The 18,946-nt window shown below is 36.4% G+C and overlaps 1 protein-coding gene across 1 annotated transcript in view; it reads right to left on the minus strand.

Moving 5' to 3' along the window:
- Nucleotides 1-1,107: 1,107 nt before the first annotated feature.
- CCDC178 (coiled-coil domain containing 178) overlaps nucleotides 1,108-18,946 on the minus strand; it is a 483,098-nt gene continuing 465,259 nt past the window's right edge. The window contains exon 19 of the mRNA XM_056138448.1: nucleotides 1,108-1,152. Coding sequence (XP_055994423.1) covers nucleotides 1,108-1,152 — 45 coding nt within the window. The remainder of the gene's footprint in view (nucleotides 1,153-18,946) is intronic.

Genomic DNA, 18,946 nt, shown 5'->3' on the forward strand with positions numbered 1-18,946 from the left:
TCTTATGAACCCTCCCACTAGAGTGACACTCAAATCTGTCATAGCTGCTGTCTAAATTCTGTCGTGGAGGGGACACTTTCCATCTGTTTGTCATGATGGCCTGTTTGCAGCCACATGGATTTAAGCCCTTGAACAATGATTTTTCCTCAAAAGCCCCTTTATTGTGTATGCGTGCACATGTATGAGATTCCTAACCAATCTGAAATGAAGGATCCCGTTGCTAACTTGGTAAAGAATGCTCTATAAGCATGGCCTGCTCCCTCCTGTTTGTGACAATTCTTGCTCATTTTCCAAAATGCCATCATGTTCCCCAGGAGCTCGCGGTGGCATTGCCCACTCTGCAGTGCTTGCCTTGTCATATTCGTATCCGTGCCTGTCAGAGACCCAGGGTTCAAACTATTGGAGGTCCAGATGACATCTGGCTTCCCAGCTCCCCCGGAATACTGGCTGCAGTGCTTATCAGTGCATTATTCATCAAAACTGATGATGCAAGGTACAACATGCTGTCTGCAGTTCAGTGTATGAGTAGAAAGGAGTTGGCAGAAACGCCTGGTGTTCTGTGAGCAGCATGTAATCAATAGTCTGGGTGCTTGTTCACTTCGTGTTGATGACTATTCCCTCTGGTATGTTCCTGTATATTTTTGGGTTCACTGTACTACCAGCTGTGCAATTTTTCTCCCTCCTTCATTCCTCATATCAGCCCGGATAGATAGAGCAAAAGGAACAACCTTTTTGTGTGGTGGGTGTCAAATCAAATAATCTAATGACCAAAAGCAGAGCAGCAGGCACGAGTAAAAAGAGACAGACCTAATAATTTCCAAGTGTACTTGGTAATAAAATCAAATGAGCTGCGTTTCAATTCAGACTTTCTGCTATTTGACTCAGATTAAACAATACCAATCCTCCCCTTTAGCTCCATCTCAAATGACAAACAAATCATTGCCTCCTCCCCACCGCTCCCCACACCATTTTCTCATTTAAGAGCTTGTATGTTACTCTTTGTAAATTCTATTTCCTCTAAGCATAGGGAATTTACTTAGTCTGCTAAATCTTGATGCCACAATATAGGAATATGAACCCCTTTATCAACAATGAAATCATTAAAAATTACATTGCGTATTCTAGATCAATATTGACATCCATCCAGTTAATCTGAAATAAAAAAATTTTCACTGAGAAGTTACACAGTTTTCCACCTCATATAGTTTTAAAACACTGATGATTTAGTTTTGTTAAAACAAAAAGCATCTTTTCTTAAGATGTAGGAAATAGAGAATTTAGATAGGAAAAAGTTTTAAATATATAAATCGATTCCAAATTTCAGTCAATTTCTTGGCAATTATCTTAGATCTTTATTTTTAAAGGGGAAGGTAGACCTGCTGGGAGTATGGGTTTATCCCCTACTCAGTGCTTGGGGGTCACTTCTAGAAGTGCTCAGGGATCTTTTTGTACTGAGGATAAAATCTAGTGTCACACATGTGCAAGGCAAGTGTACCAACACTGAGTAATATCCATGGTGTGGTAAGAATATTCTATAAGATTCTTATTTTACTTGAAAGTTGGAACTTATTCAGAGGCCCTAATATCCCAGAAATCAATGAATACTGTAGCATAGTTGGTGATTTAAGGCTAGATATTCATGGCCAGACTGTATCTGTTATTGGTCCCATAGTGATGACTCAACAGTTGTATCTATAATTTTTGTCAAGGCTGATGACCACTGCAGATCAAGCCATGACATGACAAGGCATTAATGTGGTCTTCTGAGTCTTCGCACTTTTAAGCATTTTTTAAAAAGTTACTTTTAATGTAAGTGTGGATAGATTGTTTTATACTTGACAGAGTATTACTTGAATCTAATGTAGATCTCAAGTGAGAATTCGAAATTCTGAGACTTGCTTTAGAGAGCGCCCACTAACTACTCTGCACAGAGGTGATAACTACCTCCTGACAAAATGAATCTTTCTCGCTCCTGGGTCCTGCCCTGAAATCCTTTCAGAGAGGCAAGTGCAACAATCCAGGTTGATGTCACACGGCTCTGGGTAGGATTGGAATAAAAGAGCAATCACTACAGCAGTTACTGAGGTCACGAATTCAATTTTGGATAGTGTTGCAGTTCAATCAAGGGCTCTCAGTTCAACTTTTTGAGGCTCATGCCCTGTTATATGTCAGCTCTGAGGCCACCAGTAAAGTTGATTTTGATTGCTCCAGTTTATTCCTTATTATGTGTGGGGATAGTAGAAGAAAACCAGACACTCTTTTGATCTAGTGCTGGAAATGCACGTCAGAAGTTAAAAAGAGGAGTAAGAGGAGGATATTTGATGGAATAAAACAAACTAGAAGCTGGGGAAGTTGAAGGAATATGATCATGTATCTTATATCTGTTTCATTTCCTTGGGACTTTGCATGACATGAAGCAAAGAGAACTTTAGATTCCTGGGTCTGGGAAGTTAATGTCCAAGATGAGATTGGATAAAGGGACTACGGCTCCTTGGAGAGTAATCTATAGCTCATCGAGTTCATACTTCATGACCTGTGATTGGACTCTGGTTCTGCTTCTATTCTCTGGCTATGTTACATAGAACAAAACCATATGTGACACACACAAAGCACATTAATACATTAATATTTTCATAATTACATATATTCCGTAGCATTATGGAATTAGCATATATACTCAAGCAACTAATTAATGATAGCCACCAAAAATCATTCATTTGAGAGAGAAAAATGTTCATGACTATTTAGAAGAGTTGTGTGCTTTGAGGCTTGGTCAAAACTGACTAAAGTCCCCAGGACTTTTTATGCTGTCTGACATCACTCCATCTCTTCTATTCTGAGTCTCCTGAGCTTCCTATAACCCTCCTAATGCTCTTGCTTCATTAACAGAATATTTCCTTATCCTCAGAATAATACACCAGATGTGAGCTGATGATAGTGCCCTGGAAAGCATGGTAATGGTGGAAGTGGTTTGAATTTTTCAACTTAGAAATGAGGCAAATTGTTTAGGATAGATTAAAGGTTAGAAAAAGAGGAGTAAAGGCTGAAGTGATAACATGCAGCAGGTAAGAAGCTTGCCCTTACATGAGGATGACCCAGATCCATCCCTGGTATCACATATGGTCCCCTGAGCATTCCCAGAAGTGATCTTTGAGCATAAAACCAGGAATAAGCCCTGAGCACTGATGGATGTAGTCCCTACCCAACCCCTTCAAATAAAGAGTAATAGAGGGTGGGTTCAAAGTTTTTGATCAGAACATTACTTAGTCTAATTCACCAAGTGTGACAAGACTGGATAAAGGCACATGTTTATGGATATAATAAGTCTGAGATGACTTTTTCTACTGGTTTCTCATCAGAGGAAAATGTTGAACAGATAGTTGGGCACAAAAGTTTGGGATTCAGAGCAGAGGTGAGAGGTCAAGTTTTCATTAGAAGACACTTCATTTTCCAACGTTGGACAAAAATGCTGTGTACATAGTTTAAAAACTATGTTAATAAGGTGGATTTAAATTTTGACCAACAGAAATAATTTTTATCTGTTTGCCTTAGTCATTTTCAAGTAGTCTAAGGGTACACAGAAGGCAGGACCTGGGAATCAGGCCTGCTTCTGTATTGGTCTGGGTGGGTTGTGCTCTGTAGAGCTAGCAGCAGTGAAGGTCTCCCACTCACAAAGACCCAGCCTGGGAAGAGGGAATCAGACTTCAAGAGTTCCAGAACACTTCCAGTATACGCAAGCAAAACTCATCTTCCTTTATTTTGTGTTTTATATCACTGAGCAATTTGATTAAAACAAATCAGCAGGACAAAAAATGAAGTTGCTTTTCTGTGGGGAGACAAAATCAGTGAGAAGAATCAAGGTTGAGTAAATGTCCTATGGTTACTCAGGGGAGAGAATACATTTCTGCATAAGAAGGGAATTCTTTGCAATTATTTGTTTTTGAAAACAGTTGTTTTCATTTAGTGCTTCAAGTGGGGCAGTGGGGCTAAGGATAGATAACCTGTGACCTGGGAGAATTTCAAACCTGTTTATAATGCACTTTTGACTTGATTAAGTTTGGAAATTTTCACAAAGGAATTTTGAAAGTAATTGGAAAGTCATTTGGAAATAGTCTATCTAAATGTGGACATACTGGTAGAAAGGTCTGATGGGCCGCACGTAATAATGAAATTTTAATTTCAATTTCAATCCATGAAAACCCCCTCACACCTCCATCCTCCCCACTCCCGAGGAATCATTATCTGCTCAAGCATGTGAAGATGTGAGGATGGGTGGCTGTCATTCAGCAATCTTCCAGAGAAAATCTGAATTCAATCACAACTGAGCAAAATGGTAGTATGTTCCCCATTCTTGGAATACTCTCTGGGAACACATTCTGTGGGAGATTCCCATTAGTTTGACTTTTTCAGATCAACCTTGCATCCTGAGTCTTTTCCGACTCAACACTGCTTCTTCCTCAGGCCTTCCATAGTGTCAAACAGACATCAGACTCCATCACACTCTGAAAGTTTACCTAAATGGCTCTCACTAGCTGGGGATCCGGGGCTGACTTCCAGGGGTACTCAGACAAATGCATCACTGGTCCAGTGGTGCAAGGCAATTGTTCTTATCCCCTTTATCTTTTATAGGCATTGTCCCCAATAAGTATCTTGCATTTCTAGTTCTGCCTTGGCATTTGCTTCTAAGAAGTTTCAGTAACATTCTGCATTGCTTTTTACTGTGCTGTAGTGCTCAGCTCATATAGAAGATGTGGGAAAACAGTGATTAAATCTGCTTCATTTTTTTCATTTATTCATGTTTTCCCATTTCTCTAATGTTTGCTGCTTTATAAAGGTATGCGTTAGCCTGGGAAATCCTAGCCCTCAATTTTTATGTTCAGAATTTTTCTCTAGTTAAGTCTCAAGAACTCTGAGACAGAATATAAAATTTCTTCTTCATTTTTGTTTTTAACCCAATGACTTTTCTTTTGTTTTGGAAATGTATTTTATTTAAAAGATAAAAATTTCTCTGATGAAGAAAAAAGTACAAAGCAATCAATTATATTACAATTTTCTGACCACATTCTGACATAGGAAGTAATCTGTTTTCCTGTGAATATACCTGCTTATCTTCTATCTAGAGAAAATTTAGAGAGAAAGGATTGTGCATAGCATATCTGAAATCAACTGAGACAAAGTGGGATGGGTCGATTGAAAGTTTCCTTAAAGGAATAATTCAGAGTATATTTGAACTAAGTGTTCATTTTCAAGGTATACTACACCCCTTATCCATTGGTGCCATGTAGGATTCTATATGAAAGGCCTATAAAAGAAATTGTTGTTCTTATTTTATTGCTCAACAGACCCTCATCTATGACCTTTGCTCCTTCACCCACAATTTTAGACTCCCTTTCCAATTGTATGGAATAAGGGGCCCCAACTATCGATTTATCCTGACCTTGTTCAGCTTCAAATGGCCATAATGTAATGAAAGTAAAAAAAGGAACAAAATGTGCCCAAAGGCACCAATATTCCTACTTTTTGAAAAATCAGCCTTCTAAAATGTGGTCAGGTTCTCAAAGAGAGTTTTTCCTTTCTTCAAACCCTTTCCCCCCACTTTGTGGAATAATCTCATGAATTTCAGAACAACCAAGAAGGCCAATTTCCAGATCATCTGGAGTAATTAATTCCAGTGGTTGGAGTTAATTATGATGAGGCAATTCATAAAGTATACAGTAGAAAAAAAGCTGCAATTGATGAGATTTTCTCTGCAGTGGGATTTTTTTCAGAAGCATTCTTCTGGCAATGCATTTCAAAGTTAAACATATGTGTGCTTCAATGATGAGAAAACAGTGTATGCTGTTATCATTAGGAATGCGTATGATTTGTATGAAAATGGCCCTACATATAACTTTTCAGATATAATACATGCCTGCTTGGTATATAACATGGAAGTATTAATGACGATAGCAGAAACTTCAACTCCTTCATGTTTTTTATGCACAAATATTGTACATTTCAAAAAACACCTATTAGTAGAATGGCATGATGTTGTGAAATAATATTAATATCAATATGAAAAATTAACAGTAGCACCTTGAGTATAAAACTGATGGTTTGAGAAACACTCTTAAACTGTATTAGAAAAAGAAATTTGCAGTAATGCAATAACAGACTATATTTCTGTTTTATGATTCTGATACTAAAACACTTAGGTTCCACTTTCATGGTTTATGCCGTTACCAGAACCCCTGATATAATTAGATAGCCTTATTTGAGATAATTACTTATATTTTCTTATTGCATAGCAAAAATCCCACTGGTAAAAATGTCTCAATATCTTACGTATAAGAGCTATGTTGCTAGAATAAGTTATGGGAGATGGAAATCAAGTTCATTCACAGGAAAGGAGTCAGGATTTTTGTAAGCTGTGTTACATGATGATACCACTTCCTTGCATTTTTATATTTTTTATAGTTTATAAATAGACTTTACTTTTATGATAACTATCGTTTTATTCTTTTAACATACCTGTGAAGCAGGGCTATTATCCCATTTCATAGATGGAGAAGTTCATGCTGATTTGCTATGGCAGAATAGAGATTCAAACATTTGTAATCCTTTTCTAAAATTACTGTTTTCTCACAAGCTTGGGAAAGCACATGAAAAATCATCTCACTATGAATTATAATAACTATTTCATTGTGTTTGAGGTTGATTATTAAATTTATTCCTGATTTTTTTTCTGTACCTGCTTTTAATTTTTTTTTTTATTTCATAAGGCAGTTCATTGTTAACTACTGGAAACTTACTGACCCTTATCCAAATGGTTTGCTCATTCTGGTTTTGTTTCTTTGTTTTTTTCTATGTTGGTGGCCACACCTGGTGGTATGGTGTTTAGGGGACAATATAGTGCTAGGGATCAAACCCAGGGCTCCCGCATGCAAAATTTGCTATTCTAGACCTTTGAGCTATCTCTCAGGCATCACTTGTCTTTTGTGAAAGAAGGGGACGAAGTCTTTTTTCTGAATTAAAAGCAACAAGATTCAAATTTTATTAAACTAAAATCAGTGCTAATTGATTGGCCATGTCATTGTCACTATGTCAACACATTATGGTGGTTATAGGATTCAATTAATGACAAACAAAAAAAGGGCAAACTAAAAATAAGTTTCTATAAGATATTCCCATTGCTCTTAACCATAGTAATAAAACAGAACAGTCTAGCTTGAATTTTAAAAAAAGGAAAGGAAAGCCTCAAACTGAAATAGCTTAATAGTGTTTCAATATATTTCTTATTTTTAACAGATTGATGTCTACACCTGATAGAATTTTCAATGTGAGGATTTGTTTTATAAATGCAAATATTTGAATTTTGCTATAATTTTCTTCATTTCATATACGATGTCATTTCATATAGGATGTCATTTCATATAGGATAACAACTAAAAGTTGTTATTGCAATGATACATCATAATAAAAAGTGTTTCTAGTTCTATAAATTTACAACAAACCCTTCTCTTTTTCACCTAAAACATCATGTCTTAATATTAACAACTATTTATTATAGACCTGCATTTATGTGTATTCTTTTCTTTTATGTTCCAGTATGTTTAAACTTTGTGACAGTCTACAGGTGTGAAAAAACTGAAAGCAAGTGTTCTAAACAACCCAATAAGTGAAATATTGCTATTTTGATTTTGCATATAAGGAAAATGAGCTCAGTGATAAATCCATAGCACAGCGGGTAGGACGTCTGCCTTGCACGCAGCCAACATGGCCGACCCGAGTTCGATTCCTCCGCCCCTCTCAGAGAGCCCGGCAAGCTACCGAGAGTATTCGATATGCCAGACACAGTAACAACAAAGTCTCCAATGGAGACGTTACTGGGCCCGCTCGAGCAAATCGATGATCAACGGGAGGGCCTTTACTTTACTCGAGCAAATCACAGTTTTTCAAAGCACATTGGTACCATTGGCCAAAAACCTTCTTTCCAGTTTGCAACTGATTCCATTTCCTAGAAATATGAATATCAGTGTGAAGGGGATTTTCCATGCAGTGGTTTTTTGGACCAAAAGAAAATTCTATTAGTGTTCATGACTAATAGTTGAAATAATAAAGCCCACCATCCCTCTATACCTCCCACCTCATCCTCAGAGGATAATTTCTTTATGGTTTGTGGTAAACTTAAGATTTCTAAAGTGTTGTACTTTGTGTTAGTGTACTGCATATCTCTGTCCATTGGCAGACTTTTCTAGTCGTTCTGGCACCTCGCTACCCCCATCCACCCCCACAGCACATAATCAATTTTACATGGGAAGAGGCATGACCTAGGACACTTGCCTTTTTTATATATAGAACTATAAAGAAAACGATACCCTCCAGCAAATGAGGAAACCTGTGGGCTGTAAATGCCTGTGTCTCCAACTAATTCACAGAATTCCCTCCAAGGGAGGGACTTATTTTGCATTTGAACTCCAAAACACCTTTCAAGATTGTTAAACTTAACACCAGCCTGAAAATCCCAGTCATGCTGGAGATCAATTAACTGCCTCTAGTGCTCTACTAGCTTCCCTTCCCTTAAAATGGTTGCAGTTTAGAGTAACTCGGTCATTATCACATTTGTACCAAATAAAAACACATGATTATTTTTGTCTGATAGGAAATTCATTTGTAATGTTCAAACTCTCTAGTAGCTTGGGCCTTGACTTCACTGTTTCCTTATAGCAGTTTCAAATCTCAGCTCGTCTTCCTCTATGTGCATGTTTTATTTAATTTTATTCCCCTTATTACAAAATTGGTTTCCTCATCCCTTTATGGGGATTCAAATGCTTTGATATTTCCAGGTAAGTTTTCTCATACTGTATCAAAATTCATTACTTGATTATTTGATGATGTAATTACTTGTCATTTACTTCAATATTAAAATAATAAACATTTATGGTGACAATTGGTACTCATTATGAAAGGTTTGTTCCGTAGGATAAGGGGTAAATAGAACATAAAATCTGCACTGCCACCAACCATCAATCAGCACCATTGTGGCAGATTATTCTTCTTTTATTTTCAAGGATGTTCTTCCTTACAAATATTACAATAATGGATCATGTTACACAAATTATTTTGTAACATTTCCCTACAACTCAATGAATGTTTTTTCCAGATATTATTTTAATCTAATTCAATATGATTTTTATTTCAAAACCGTTATATGAGTAGACAGTTTTTAAACTGGTTCTATATTATTGTTTTAAACATTATTTTCATGTTTTTGGCTATTTTAAATAAGCCTATGATTTAACAATTTTGAAAAAAAAATTCTTGGCAGATCTGTAATTGTTTTCTTAAGGTGAATTCTTATATGTAGGTTTCTAGGTCATAGCTGATAAACAATTTTACTCTTCGTTAGGTGATTTTATGAAAGTATAACAGAATACCAATATTTAGAATGAAGGCTAATTTTGTATTTGTTTTTTCACTTTTTGAGATTCTGCTCATCTTTTTCTATCCATAAATTAAGTTGATTCCATAAATGCTTACTTTCCCTTGTTTCCTAGTCTTATTATCTAGAGACAATTCTGGAATTAATCTAAAGAGTTGAGATAAGGTCTGGGTTAAAGAGATGAGGCCTGGATTTGATTCCTGACACTGTATAGTCTCCTGAGCAGAATTACCCTTAAGCACAGAATTACCCTAAAGCACAGAGCTGGAAGTAGCCTCAAGAATCACTGGTATGGCCCAAGGACAAGAAAAGGCAAGAGAAAAGTAGGATTTAAAAATGGCTTCACTCTGACATCTTTTTGGAATTAGGACACTTCGCAAATTGTGTGTGATATTTCAGCAGAAAGCTACCTCAAATTTTAGTTTTGCTATCCTAGAAAGAAGTCTGTATAGCACTGTCTTCCCATTGTTCATCGATTTGTTCGAGTGGGCACCAGTAACATCTCCATTGTGAGACTTGTTACTGTTTTTGGCATATCAAATATGTCACAGGGAGCTTGCCAGGCTCTGCCGTGCAGAAGGGATAGGAATGGAACGTGGGTCTGCCGTGTACAAGCTAAACAAATGCCCTACCTGCTGTGCTATTGCTCCAGCCTGATTATATCGCTCTGCATATAATAGTAAGCACTAATATCTAAATAAATAAAACAAGAGTCCTTGAGTCTTACCTCACTAACAGCAAGCTGAGCTTAAGCAAAACTCAAAGCAAGAGCACATGCTATTATTTGGTACCAATAATATCAGGGGAGAGAGTGAAAGTAGTAAATACCACCTTATCATATTGTTTACACTATGCACAGAATACATAGTGTTCATCTATTGTTAGGATTATGGGTAATAGAATTATGAATATAATAACTTATATCTGCCTGGCTGACTCTTGTCTAAGAGTTGAGTTGTTGAGTTGAAAGGTAATGGGTTTGCCACAGAAGCCCTCATGTTCTATAGAAGTGCCCATTTTATTAGTCTAATCTCTTGAAAAATCTTCTTGGCTTTAAGCACAATTTATCTTTTTACTCTATTTTAATGTGGGGTTTCCCAATATGTGAATTTAAGTAGAATATATTCTAATGGCATTCATAAGAAAGAGCCTACATAGGACCACCTTAGTCTGCAGATCGCTGATAAAAACAGCTGGAGCTAACATCTGTGCCTTACAAATCTTTCAAAGTCATAACAAAACCAGACTGATTTCATAGCCACAGTATGAATTTCAGCTCATGGGTAGGAAAGATGCCTGAGAAAACTGATAATGCTGGGCACATCCGATAATGACCTTGTCCTTTAACTCTTCATTGAAATGCACCGAGGAAGAGAGACCACCAGGCAATGTAAGCATGTCCCCTTCCAGGTAGATATAATTTTGCGAATTTACAAAATAATAGATATAATTTTGCCAACTTTAATGATGCTCCTCATTTACATATCACAAATGTTATTATAGTTAAATTGATCACTCTGATTCGTTGTTATAAAAATAACAGGGTCAGAGAACTTAAAGCAGGACTTTAAATATTAACTGAAACCATGTGTCTTCAGTTCCTTCAAGCCTCTGTACTTGCTAATGAGTTCTCCTGCCAGTTTTAAGTCACACATCTTGTGAAAGGTTTTCCTATATGATTTTCATTAAATACCTTGGAATCCTGGGGCAGAAAGAAATTATGTAAATATAAGTTTTTATTACTGTTTTGTTTTTATTACTTTTCTCCTCTGGTTTTTATTGCCTCATATAATACAGGTAAATATGGCGATCACACGTTGAGATGGGGGTTGCTATTCTAATGCCTCTGCTCTCATGATTTGCATTCAATCCATGTTAATTTAATTATCCATGATTTCTTAGGTAAAGAAAGGAATGTAGGCTCCATGCTGTCTGCAACTACTTCAGTCATTCTATTACTGCCCGTGACACCATGTGAGACCTGCAGATGCTAAACAATCTCTCCAGCACCAGCTCAAACAAAAAATGCTAACCATATGCAATTCCAACCTGTTTATCCTTAAGCAATGCAAAGCCATGCAGTGCTATAGACTGGCGGTGGGGGAGAGCACAGAGCTGACACTTCACACAGGGTTACTCTGAAAAAGCAGAGCACAGACTCATAAGAATTTAGGACAGAGATAGTGGAACTTCTCTCTCCCAACTTTTCCTACTGATAAAGATATGGGGTCCTCTGAAATTTTATCTTTATGAGTAGAACTGATGAACTGATACTTAAACCATTAGCTCCTGGGATTTAGATTTGGAGTCTGTGGTGCACAGGGGAATATGAATTCTGAATGCCTAACTACTCTGAGACATGATGTATTTACTGCTGTTTGAGACTGACACATTTGCTAGTGAAAAAAAGAGGAGTTTCAATTCATTCTAGCTCATATCCAATTTGAATGATAATTTTATTTTATTTTGGGGAGGTCACACCCAGAGATGCTCAGGGGATATTTCTGTCTTTACATTCAGGAATTACCCCTGGAGATGCGTGGGGAAATCATATGAGATGCTGGGAATACAACCTAGATCAACCATGTGCAAGGCAAACGCCTTACTTGCTGTACTATTGCTCCAGTCCTGAATGATAATTTTCTCCAGAATATTATTTTTTGGATAGATCTTTGTGTTCGTAGTTGAGATTTCTGAGTACTTAGTAAAGAAATTCTAGAGATAATTTGATACACGAAAGTCTACTATACCGAAAGGTGTAATCTCATTCTCTCCTCTTTTTTTTCTTAAAAATTGACTTTTTACTCATTTAATATTTCTCCCTTTTGAATGATAAAATATAATATTAAATAATTTGAAAATAAGAAAATGTCCACTAGTCAAACCTATAATTTTCATTTCTCATTAAGAGTATACAAATCTTGCAGCGTGTCTCTAAGACTTATCTCTATGTAAACTCTTTACTCTTAATTCATTCATTACCTAAGGGACCCAAAGAACTATGGTAAGACGTAAGGAAGTCTTTTTAAACATCTGAAAAAAGAAGCACACAAATATTAGAGACATTGAATTAGATAACATGATCCTGCACTTTAGCAAAAAAAAAAAGAAGCAGTGAACATTTTTGAATTAAGTATTTTATTTATTTTTGAACCATTTTTTTTCAATTATTCCACATGTTCCAATCACTCTGGATTATGGCCCGTGAGTGCAAAATCGAATCTTAATGGTATGACCCTATACCTCTTTCCAGAGACAAATCCAATGAGTCAGAATTTTATTCATTAGTGATCTGAACCCTAAATACAATAGACAAATGGAAGCAAAATGCATTTTTGAGAACTGCTACAGTTCTCATGATAAAAAGAATATCTGTACCTCAAAATAGTCTTCTTAAATAGGTGGTTAAAAACTTGCTTATGGAATCAGCATGCCTGGGTTAGAACACCAAAATCTTGAGTCACTAATTATATGATTTTAGTCAAGTTACAAAACTTGTCTCTGAGAATCAGGTTGATAATCTATAAAATTAAGATAACAATGGGCTAGATGAACCAGTGCATATAAAAATGCCCAGCACAGAGACAGGCTGGCATATTATTATTATAGTTAGAATTTCACATTGTCATCACATTTCAAATAGTGTGCAAATTATTTGACTACAATTAAAATCCAACTGATAGTTAGCAACATAAAAAAAAAGGAATTTGCACTATAACCATGTGAGTTTTATTCCAGAATACGTTTGATCTTGCATCTGAAAATTGATTAGTGTAACACACCATACTAACCATACTAATAGAATCCAGAATAAATATCACTTGATTATCTCAATAGATTCAGAAAAATCATTGAACAAAATCCAACACCCTTCATGGTAAAATCACTCAACCTCATAGAGAGGACCCTCCTCAATGCTGTTCAGGGCATCCAGTAAGAGCCCGCAGGTAAAACAAAGCTATGGTGGATGATAGTATGATTTTTGTATGAAATTAAGAACAAGATATTGATGTCTGTTTTCACCATTTCAACATTATTCTGGAGGTGCGAGAAAAGAACAAAAATTGAGAGATACATATTTCAAAGGAATCCTCTCCTCCCACTTTAAAATATCTGTTTATAAGTGAAATGATTTTATGGAGAAATTTCTAAAAAATCCACATAAGGGGGTAGAAGGACAATTTACCTACTTTATTTAAAAAAATTTTTTTTTTTTTTTTTTGCTTTTTGGGTTACACCCGGCGATGCACAGGGGTTACTCCTGGCTCTTCACTCAGGAATTAGTCCTGGCGGTGCTCAGGGGACCATATGGGATGCTGGGAATCGAACCCAGGTCGGCTGCGTGCAAGGCAAACGCCCTACCCGCTGTGCTATATCTTGCTCACACGGCAGAGCCTAGCAAGCTACCCGTGATGTATTCGATATGCCAAACACAGTAACAACAAAATCTCCAATGGAGACGTTACTGGGCCCGCTCAGCAAATCGATGAACAACGGGAGGACCTTACCTTACCTTACCTTACCTTATTTTTTAAATTAAGTTTTAATTCTTTTTCATTTTAATGAATCACTGTGAGATACAGTTACAGACTTACAAAGTTTTGTGATTACTTTTCAGTCAAACAATGTTTGAGTGCCCATCCCTCCACCAGTGTCCGTTCTCTACCACCAATGTTCCCAGTATCCCTCTTGCCACCCCCACCACTTCCCACCCCCTGCCTCTGTGGCAGACACCTTCCCTCTTACTCTCTCTCCTTTTGTTTTTGTTTTTTTTTAGACTTTATTTATTTATTTTAATTTTTATTAGTGAAACACCATGAGGTACAGTTGTAGACTTACAAATTTTTGTGCTTGGGTTTCAGTTATACAATGACTGAGTACCCATTCCTCCACCAGTGCCCATTTTCCACCACCACGGATCCCAGTATCCCTCCCATCCCCCATCCTCCCCATCCCACTGTGCTGCTTCTGTGGCAGGGCATTCCCTTTTGTTCTCTCTCTCCTTTTGGATGCTGTGGTTTGCAAAACAGGCATTGAGTGGAAATCATGAACAATCTGAAGATATAATTAAGAAAAGCATTTAATTTATATAATATTATGAATAAAATCCTTATGACCAAACTAAATTAAATAAATGCAAGACCTGCATCCTGAAAACTGCAAAATATTGTTGAAAGAAATGGAGGGAGATCTGAATAAATGGAAAGACAATCCACAGTCATAAATTAGACAATTTAACATTGTTGAAACGGCAATACTCCCTAAATTAATCTACAGAGTCAACATAATCTCTATCAAAGTTCTAGCTAGCACTTGGGCAAAATTTAATACAAGGATCTTAAAGTTCATACAAAAAACAAATAGTTAAAACATTCTTGAAAATTAAAATATTTTTGGAGTAGTGAAACTTTCCAATTTCAAATTTTAACTACAAAGTTACTGTAACTCAGAGAGCATGCTATTGGTGTAAGAACAGGCATAAACCTCAGAGAAACAGACATGAGAGCCCTGAAATAAAGCCTCTTTATTAAAAACGTATGTGCCTTTCTTTAAAGAGATGCATATATGGTCCAAAAACACATCGAGATATTTAGCATCAGAAAACTGAGCATACCAAAAAGCTGTAAGATGCCACTTTGTAGCTGCCAGGGTGGTTAAAAACAAAAAATGTTGATGAAAATGTGGAGAAACTGGATCCCTCATTACATTGCTAGTATTGTAAAATAGAGCAACTGTCTTATAAAAACAGTTTGGCATTTGCTCAATAGTTAAAGTATTTTATGAACTGCCATTTATTTCGCTCCTGATATCTCAGAGAAATTAAAAAGTCTTATCTACACAAATGCTTAAACATCAATAGTCAGAAACATCACTTTAATAGTCAAAAAGTTGAAGCACCTCAAAGTTTCTTAAACTTATGAATACATAAGCAAAATATGATATATTTAGTGACAGAAAGGAATTACTAATTCCTGCTTCAACATGGATACATATTAGAAACATCCAAGAAAAGAAAGATACAAGTAAACCTAACTATTGCTTAATTTCATTTACATAAATTATCTAGAAGAGGCAAATCCAAGGGTGAGGAAAAAATTGGGTGCCTGGAATGGGAGGTGGAAAAAGAGGTTTTAAGGTGGAAAAGGGGATTTTAACTGCTTAATAGCAGTTAAATATCAGGTCTGCATTGACCAGGCTTCGGATCACTGAGAGTCCAGGTGTGTCCAGGCTCCAGGACACTGCTGGGTAGGCCCCATCCAAGACAAAATCTAAGCAGAGAGTGGTAATAGTTGGACTATTTTGAATATACAATCTCCCTCCAAGTATATACTTTAATAAGGTGAATTTGGTGAAATGATTTCCCAATAAAGCTTATTATAAAAAAGTGGTTGAAAGTTTTTTCCTTATTTTTGCTTTTGTCCTATTTTATTTTTCAGGAGTTTTTGTTTAGTCTGCAGAGTCCTGGGGGAATCTCCAGTGACTACTCCTTAAGAGTAGTGTAACATCCTCCAGTGAATTCATTCCCAAGAGCCAATAATTTCATTTGGTTTCTGAAATTTATCAAGGCAGCTTGTCAATGTTATTGCTTATCCTGCTTAATCACAGACCTCAGGGCATACTGAGGTTTGCTATACAAGTGTTGTTGTTTTTTAAACAATCTGTGGTCAGATTTTTAAATTTTCAGATTTTTCTTTCGATGGTAAGAGCTGTACCATGAACTTAGCCGTGCCTTGATTCTCAGTGAACTCAGGAGAGTTCGAGCCAACTCTTTGGGTTTTGACCCAAAACAGAATCTAATTTCTATGGAGTTGATAACATGCAGTATTACAAAATTTTATGGCCTCTATAGGATATCTGAGCCAGGAAATCCAACACCAATATCCTACCAAATGCTCCTTTAAATTATTTAAAAATTTTTTTGTGTGTGTTTTTTGGGTCACACCTGACGATGCTCAGGGATTACTCCTGGCTCTGCACTCAGGAATTATTTCTGGCGGTGCTCGGGGGACCATATGGGATGCTGGGAATCGAACCCGGGTTGGCCAAGTGCAAGGCAAATGCCCTACCCGTTGTGCTATTGTTCCAGCCCCTAAAAGCATTTATAACTAGTAGACAGATTTGTATGAAGCTACAAAATTAATGGAAAACATTCCTTTAATAATAAAAATGTTCCTGCTATTTTGAAAAGAATGAATAGATTTTTTTTCATACAGTGCAAATTATTTCCCTAAGGCTATACATTACATCTAATTCAGTAATTAGCCAATCACTAGTTTACATGATAATACTTAAATTATCGAATGCTTTTATTTTATTTGGAGGGCAGGGGTATTCCCAAGTTGTAGTCAGGAGGCCTGCTTACCCCACTAGCTATTCTTGATTGTCTAGACTGGAAGCTCATTGAAGGGCCTGAGGATGTGATACTGTGCAGGTCCTGTGCCCTGTGGTACTGAGACTTTCTGTCCCACTCAGGTGGTGTTCTTGGACCTCCAGAGCCACAAGTCATGCTTGGGGGGACCATGTGATTTTGGGGAATAAATGCCAGATAGACCCTAACTGCCATACTATCTTTAAGCACTTTGTTTGTTTATTTATTTATTTATTTATTTATCTAGTAGGGCTAAGGATTAAATCGAGGAGGAATAATTCTGCAAATAAATGTTTATAAGAAAATGCTCTGTTAAGTTACTGCATAATTTAAAACCAAATCACAACATATTCTCAGATTTGTTATCTGTATAGTTCTTTTAAAATGTCAGAAAATGCTTGAAATAAAAATGACAGATATAGATCAAAGAAAATTGCATGACCATACTATTTCCTTTCCCGCTAAATCATCTCTAAAACAGATAATAATGGAATAAAATGGGCCTGCAAGAACAAAAATAAAAGGAGAGTAGATAGCAGCAGATGAAAGGTTTCAATATACTTTGCAAAATGACATTTGATGGAATCACGAACCACCTAAGGGGCATGCTGTGGTGAACAGTCACAAAAGCTAAGTACATTCACTCCTCAGAAGCTCTAAGGGACTTGGCACTAGGAGGTCTCTGTTTAGTGTGGGGTAGAGTTGAAAAGAGCACTAAATGTCAGGGATATTTGGCGCATATCAATGGTGTCAGGTACCAGGAATTCTGCTTACCCATTCAAATCTGTTTCTTTACCTTCTTTCTCCTTGACCAGATGGGAGATTTTGAATAAACTGAAAGGAACAGTCTTGTGAAGTTTACTTCTGATTCTGTACTCAGGAAACCAAATGCTGTGCCTTGATTGACCTGGGATTGACCATGTGCAAGGCAAGTGCCTTAACTACTATACTATGTCCTTGACCCGACTATAAGAATCTTACGTATAAATGAAAACCATGATAACTAAACTTTATTTTTTATGGAAGCCAAAAAGATTCTTATATTTAAAAAGTAAAATAAGAAGTAACCCTGAAAAGAATGAAGATGATATTGAGAATAGAAGAAAATACTAGTAAATATTTAACCCAATCAGTTACCATCACTACCACCAAAACATCCCACAAATAAAACTCAACTCAAAACAAAGCTCTTCAAACAATATCTTCAGATATAAAAAAGATAATGAGGTATCTATAAAACAAGGTTAAATATATCCAGAAAAAGAGTGTAAAATAAAATTATGAAAACATTTTCAAAAATAAAGTATAGTAAAATGGGGGGAAAGATATGTATATTTGGAAGATCTATTCAAAATTTCTAACATCTTAGCAATTGCACTTATAGATGAAGGCAGAGAAGCAGTGTAGAACCATTGATTAATAGAAACCACTTCTTTGCATCTACTCCAATAGCCCCCAAAATCCATTCTGAGAGGAACTCTGTGCTCCTGTATTTGATTGTTCAGAACAATAAAATCTGAAACAGTCCAAGTGTCCAAGAACAGATGACTGGATAAATAAACTATGGTACATGTATACAATGGAATACCGCTCAGGTGTAAGAAAAGACAAAAATCGTGCAGTTATGCTGCCGCACGATGGGTCTGGAATGTAATTATGCTGTTAGTCAGAAGGAGGGAGACAGATGCAGAATGATCTTCCTCATATGTGGGATATAAAGAAACAGAAAGGAAATAATAAATGCTCAAAGACAACAGAAACTGAGAAATGATCTTCAGTAGAAAGATTAGTAGGAAATAGGGAATGGGGGGAATTGAAAAGGGAGGGAGAAGATAACTGGGACAGTGGTGGAGGAAGTGGACACTCTCGTGAACAGTATGGTGCCAGAATGCTTTGTGGAAAGTGGATACTGTAGTTGAGGGTATGATACCTGAAACCTACCATTAATGGTATTATAAATCATAGTGCCCAAAATAAATAAATAAATAAATAAATGACTGCTTCAAAACCGTGAGATTCTAGATTCAAGACAATGGATGGAAATGAAGTGACTATATTTAATAAAATACAGGGAATGGTAGAGTCCTGGGACATAAACATCTCAAATTTATTTGCACAAAATATATTTTAAAAGATTTTAACCATAATTCCCTACC

Source organism: Sorex fumeus, unplaced genomic scaffold (assembly GCF_029834395.1).
Source record: "Sorex fumeus unplaced genomic scaffold, SorFum_2.1 ptg000128l, whole genome shotgun sequence".
Lineage (NCBI taxonomy): Eukaryota > Metazoa > Chordata > Mammalia > Eulipotyphla > Soricidae > Sorex > Sorex fumeus.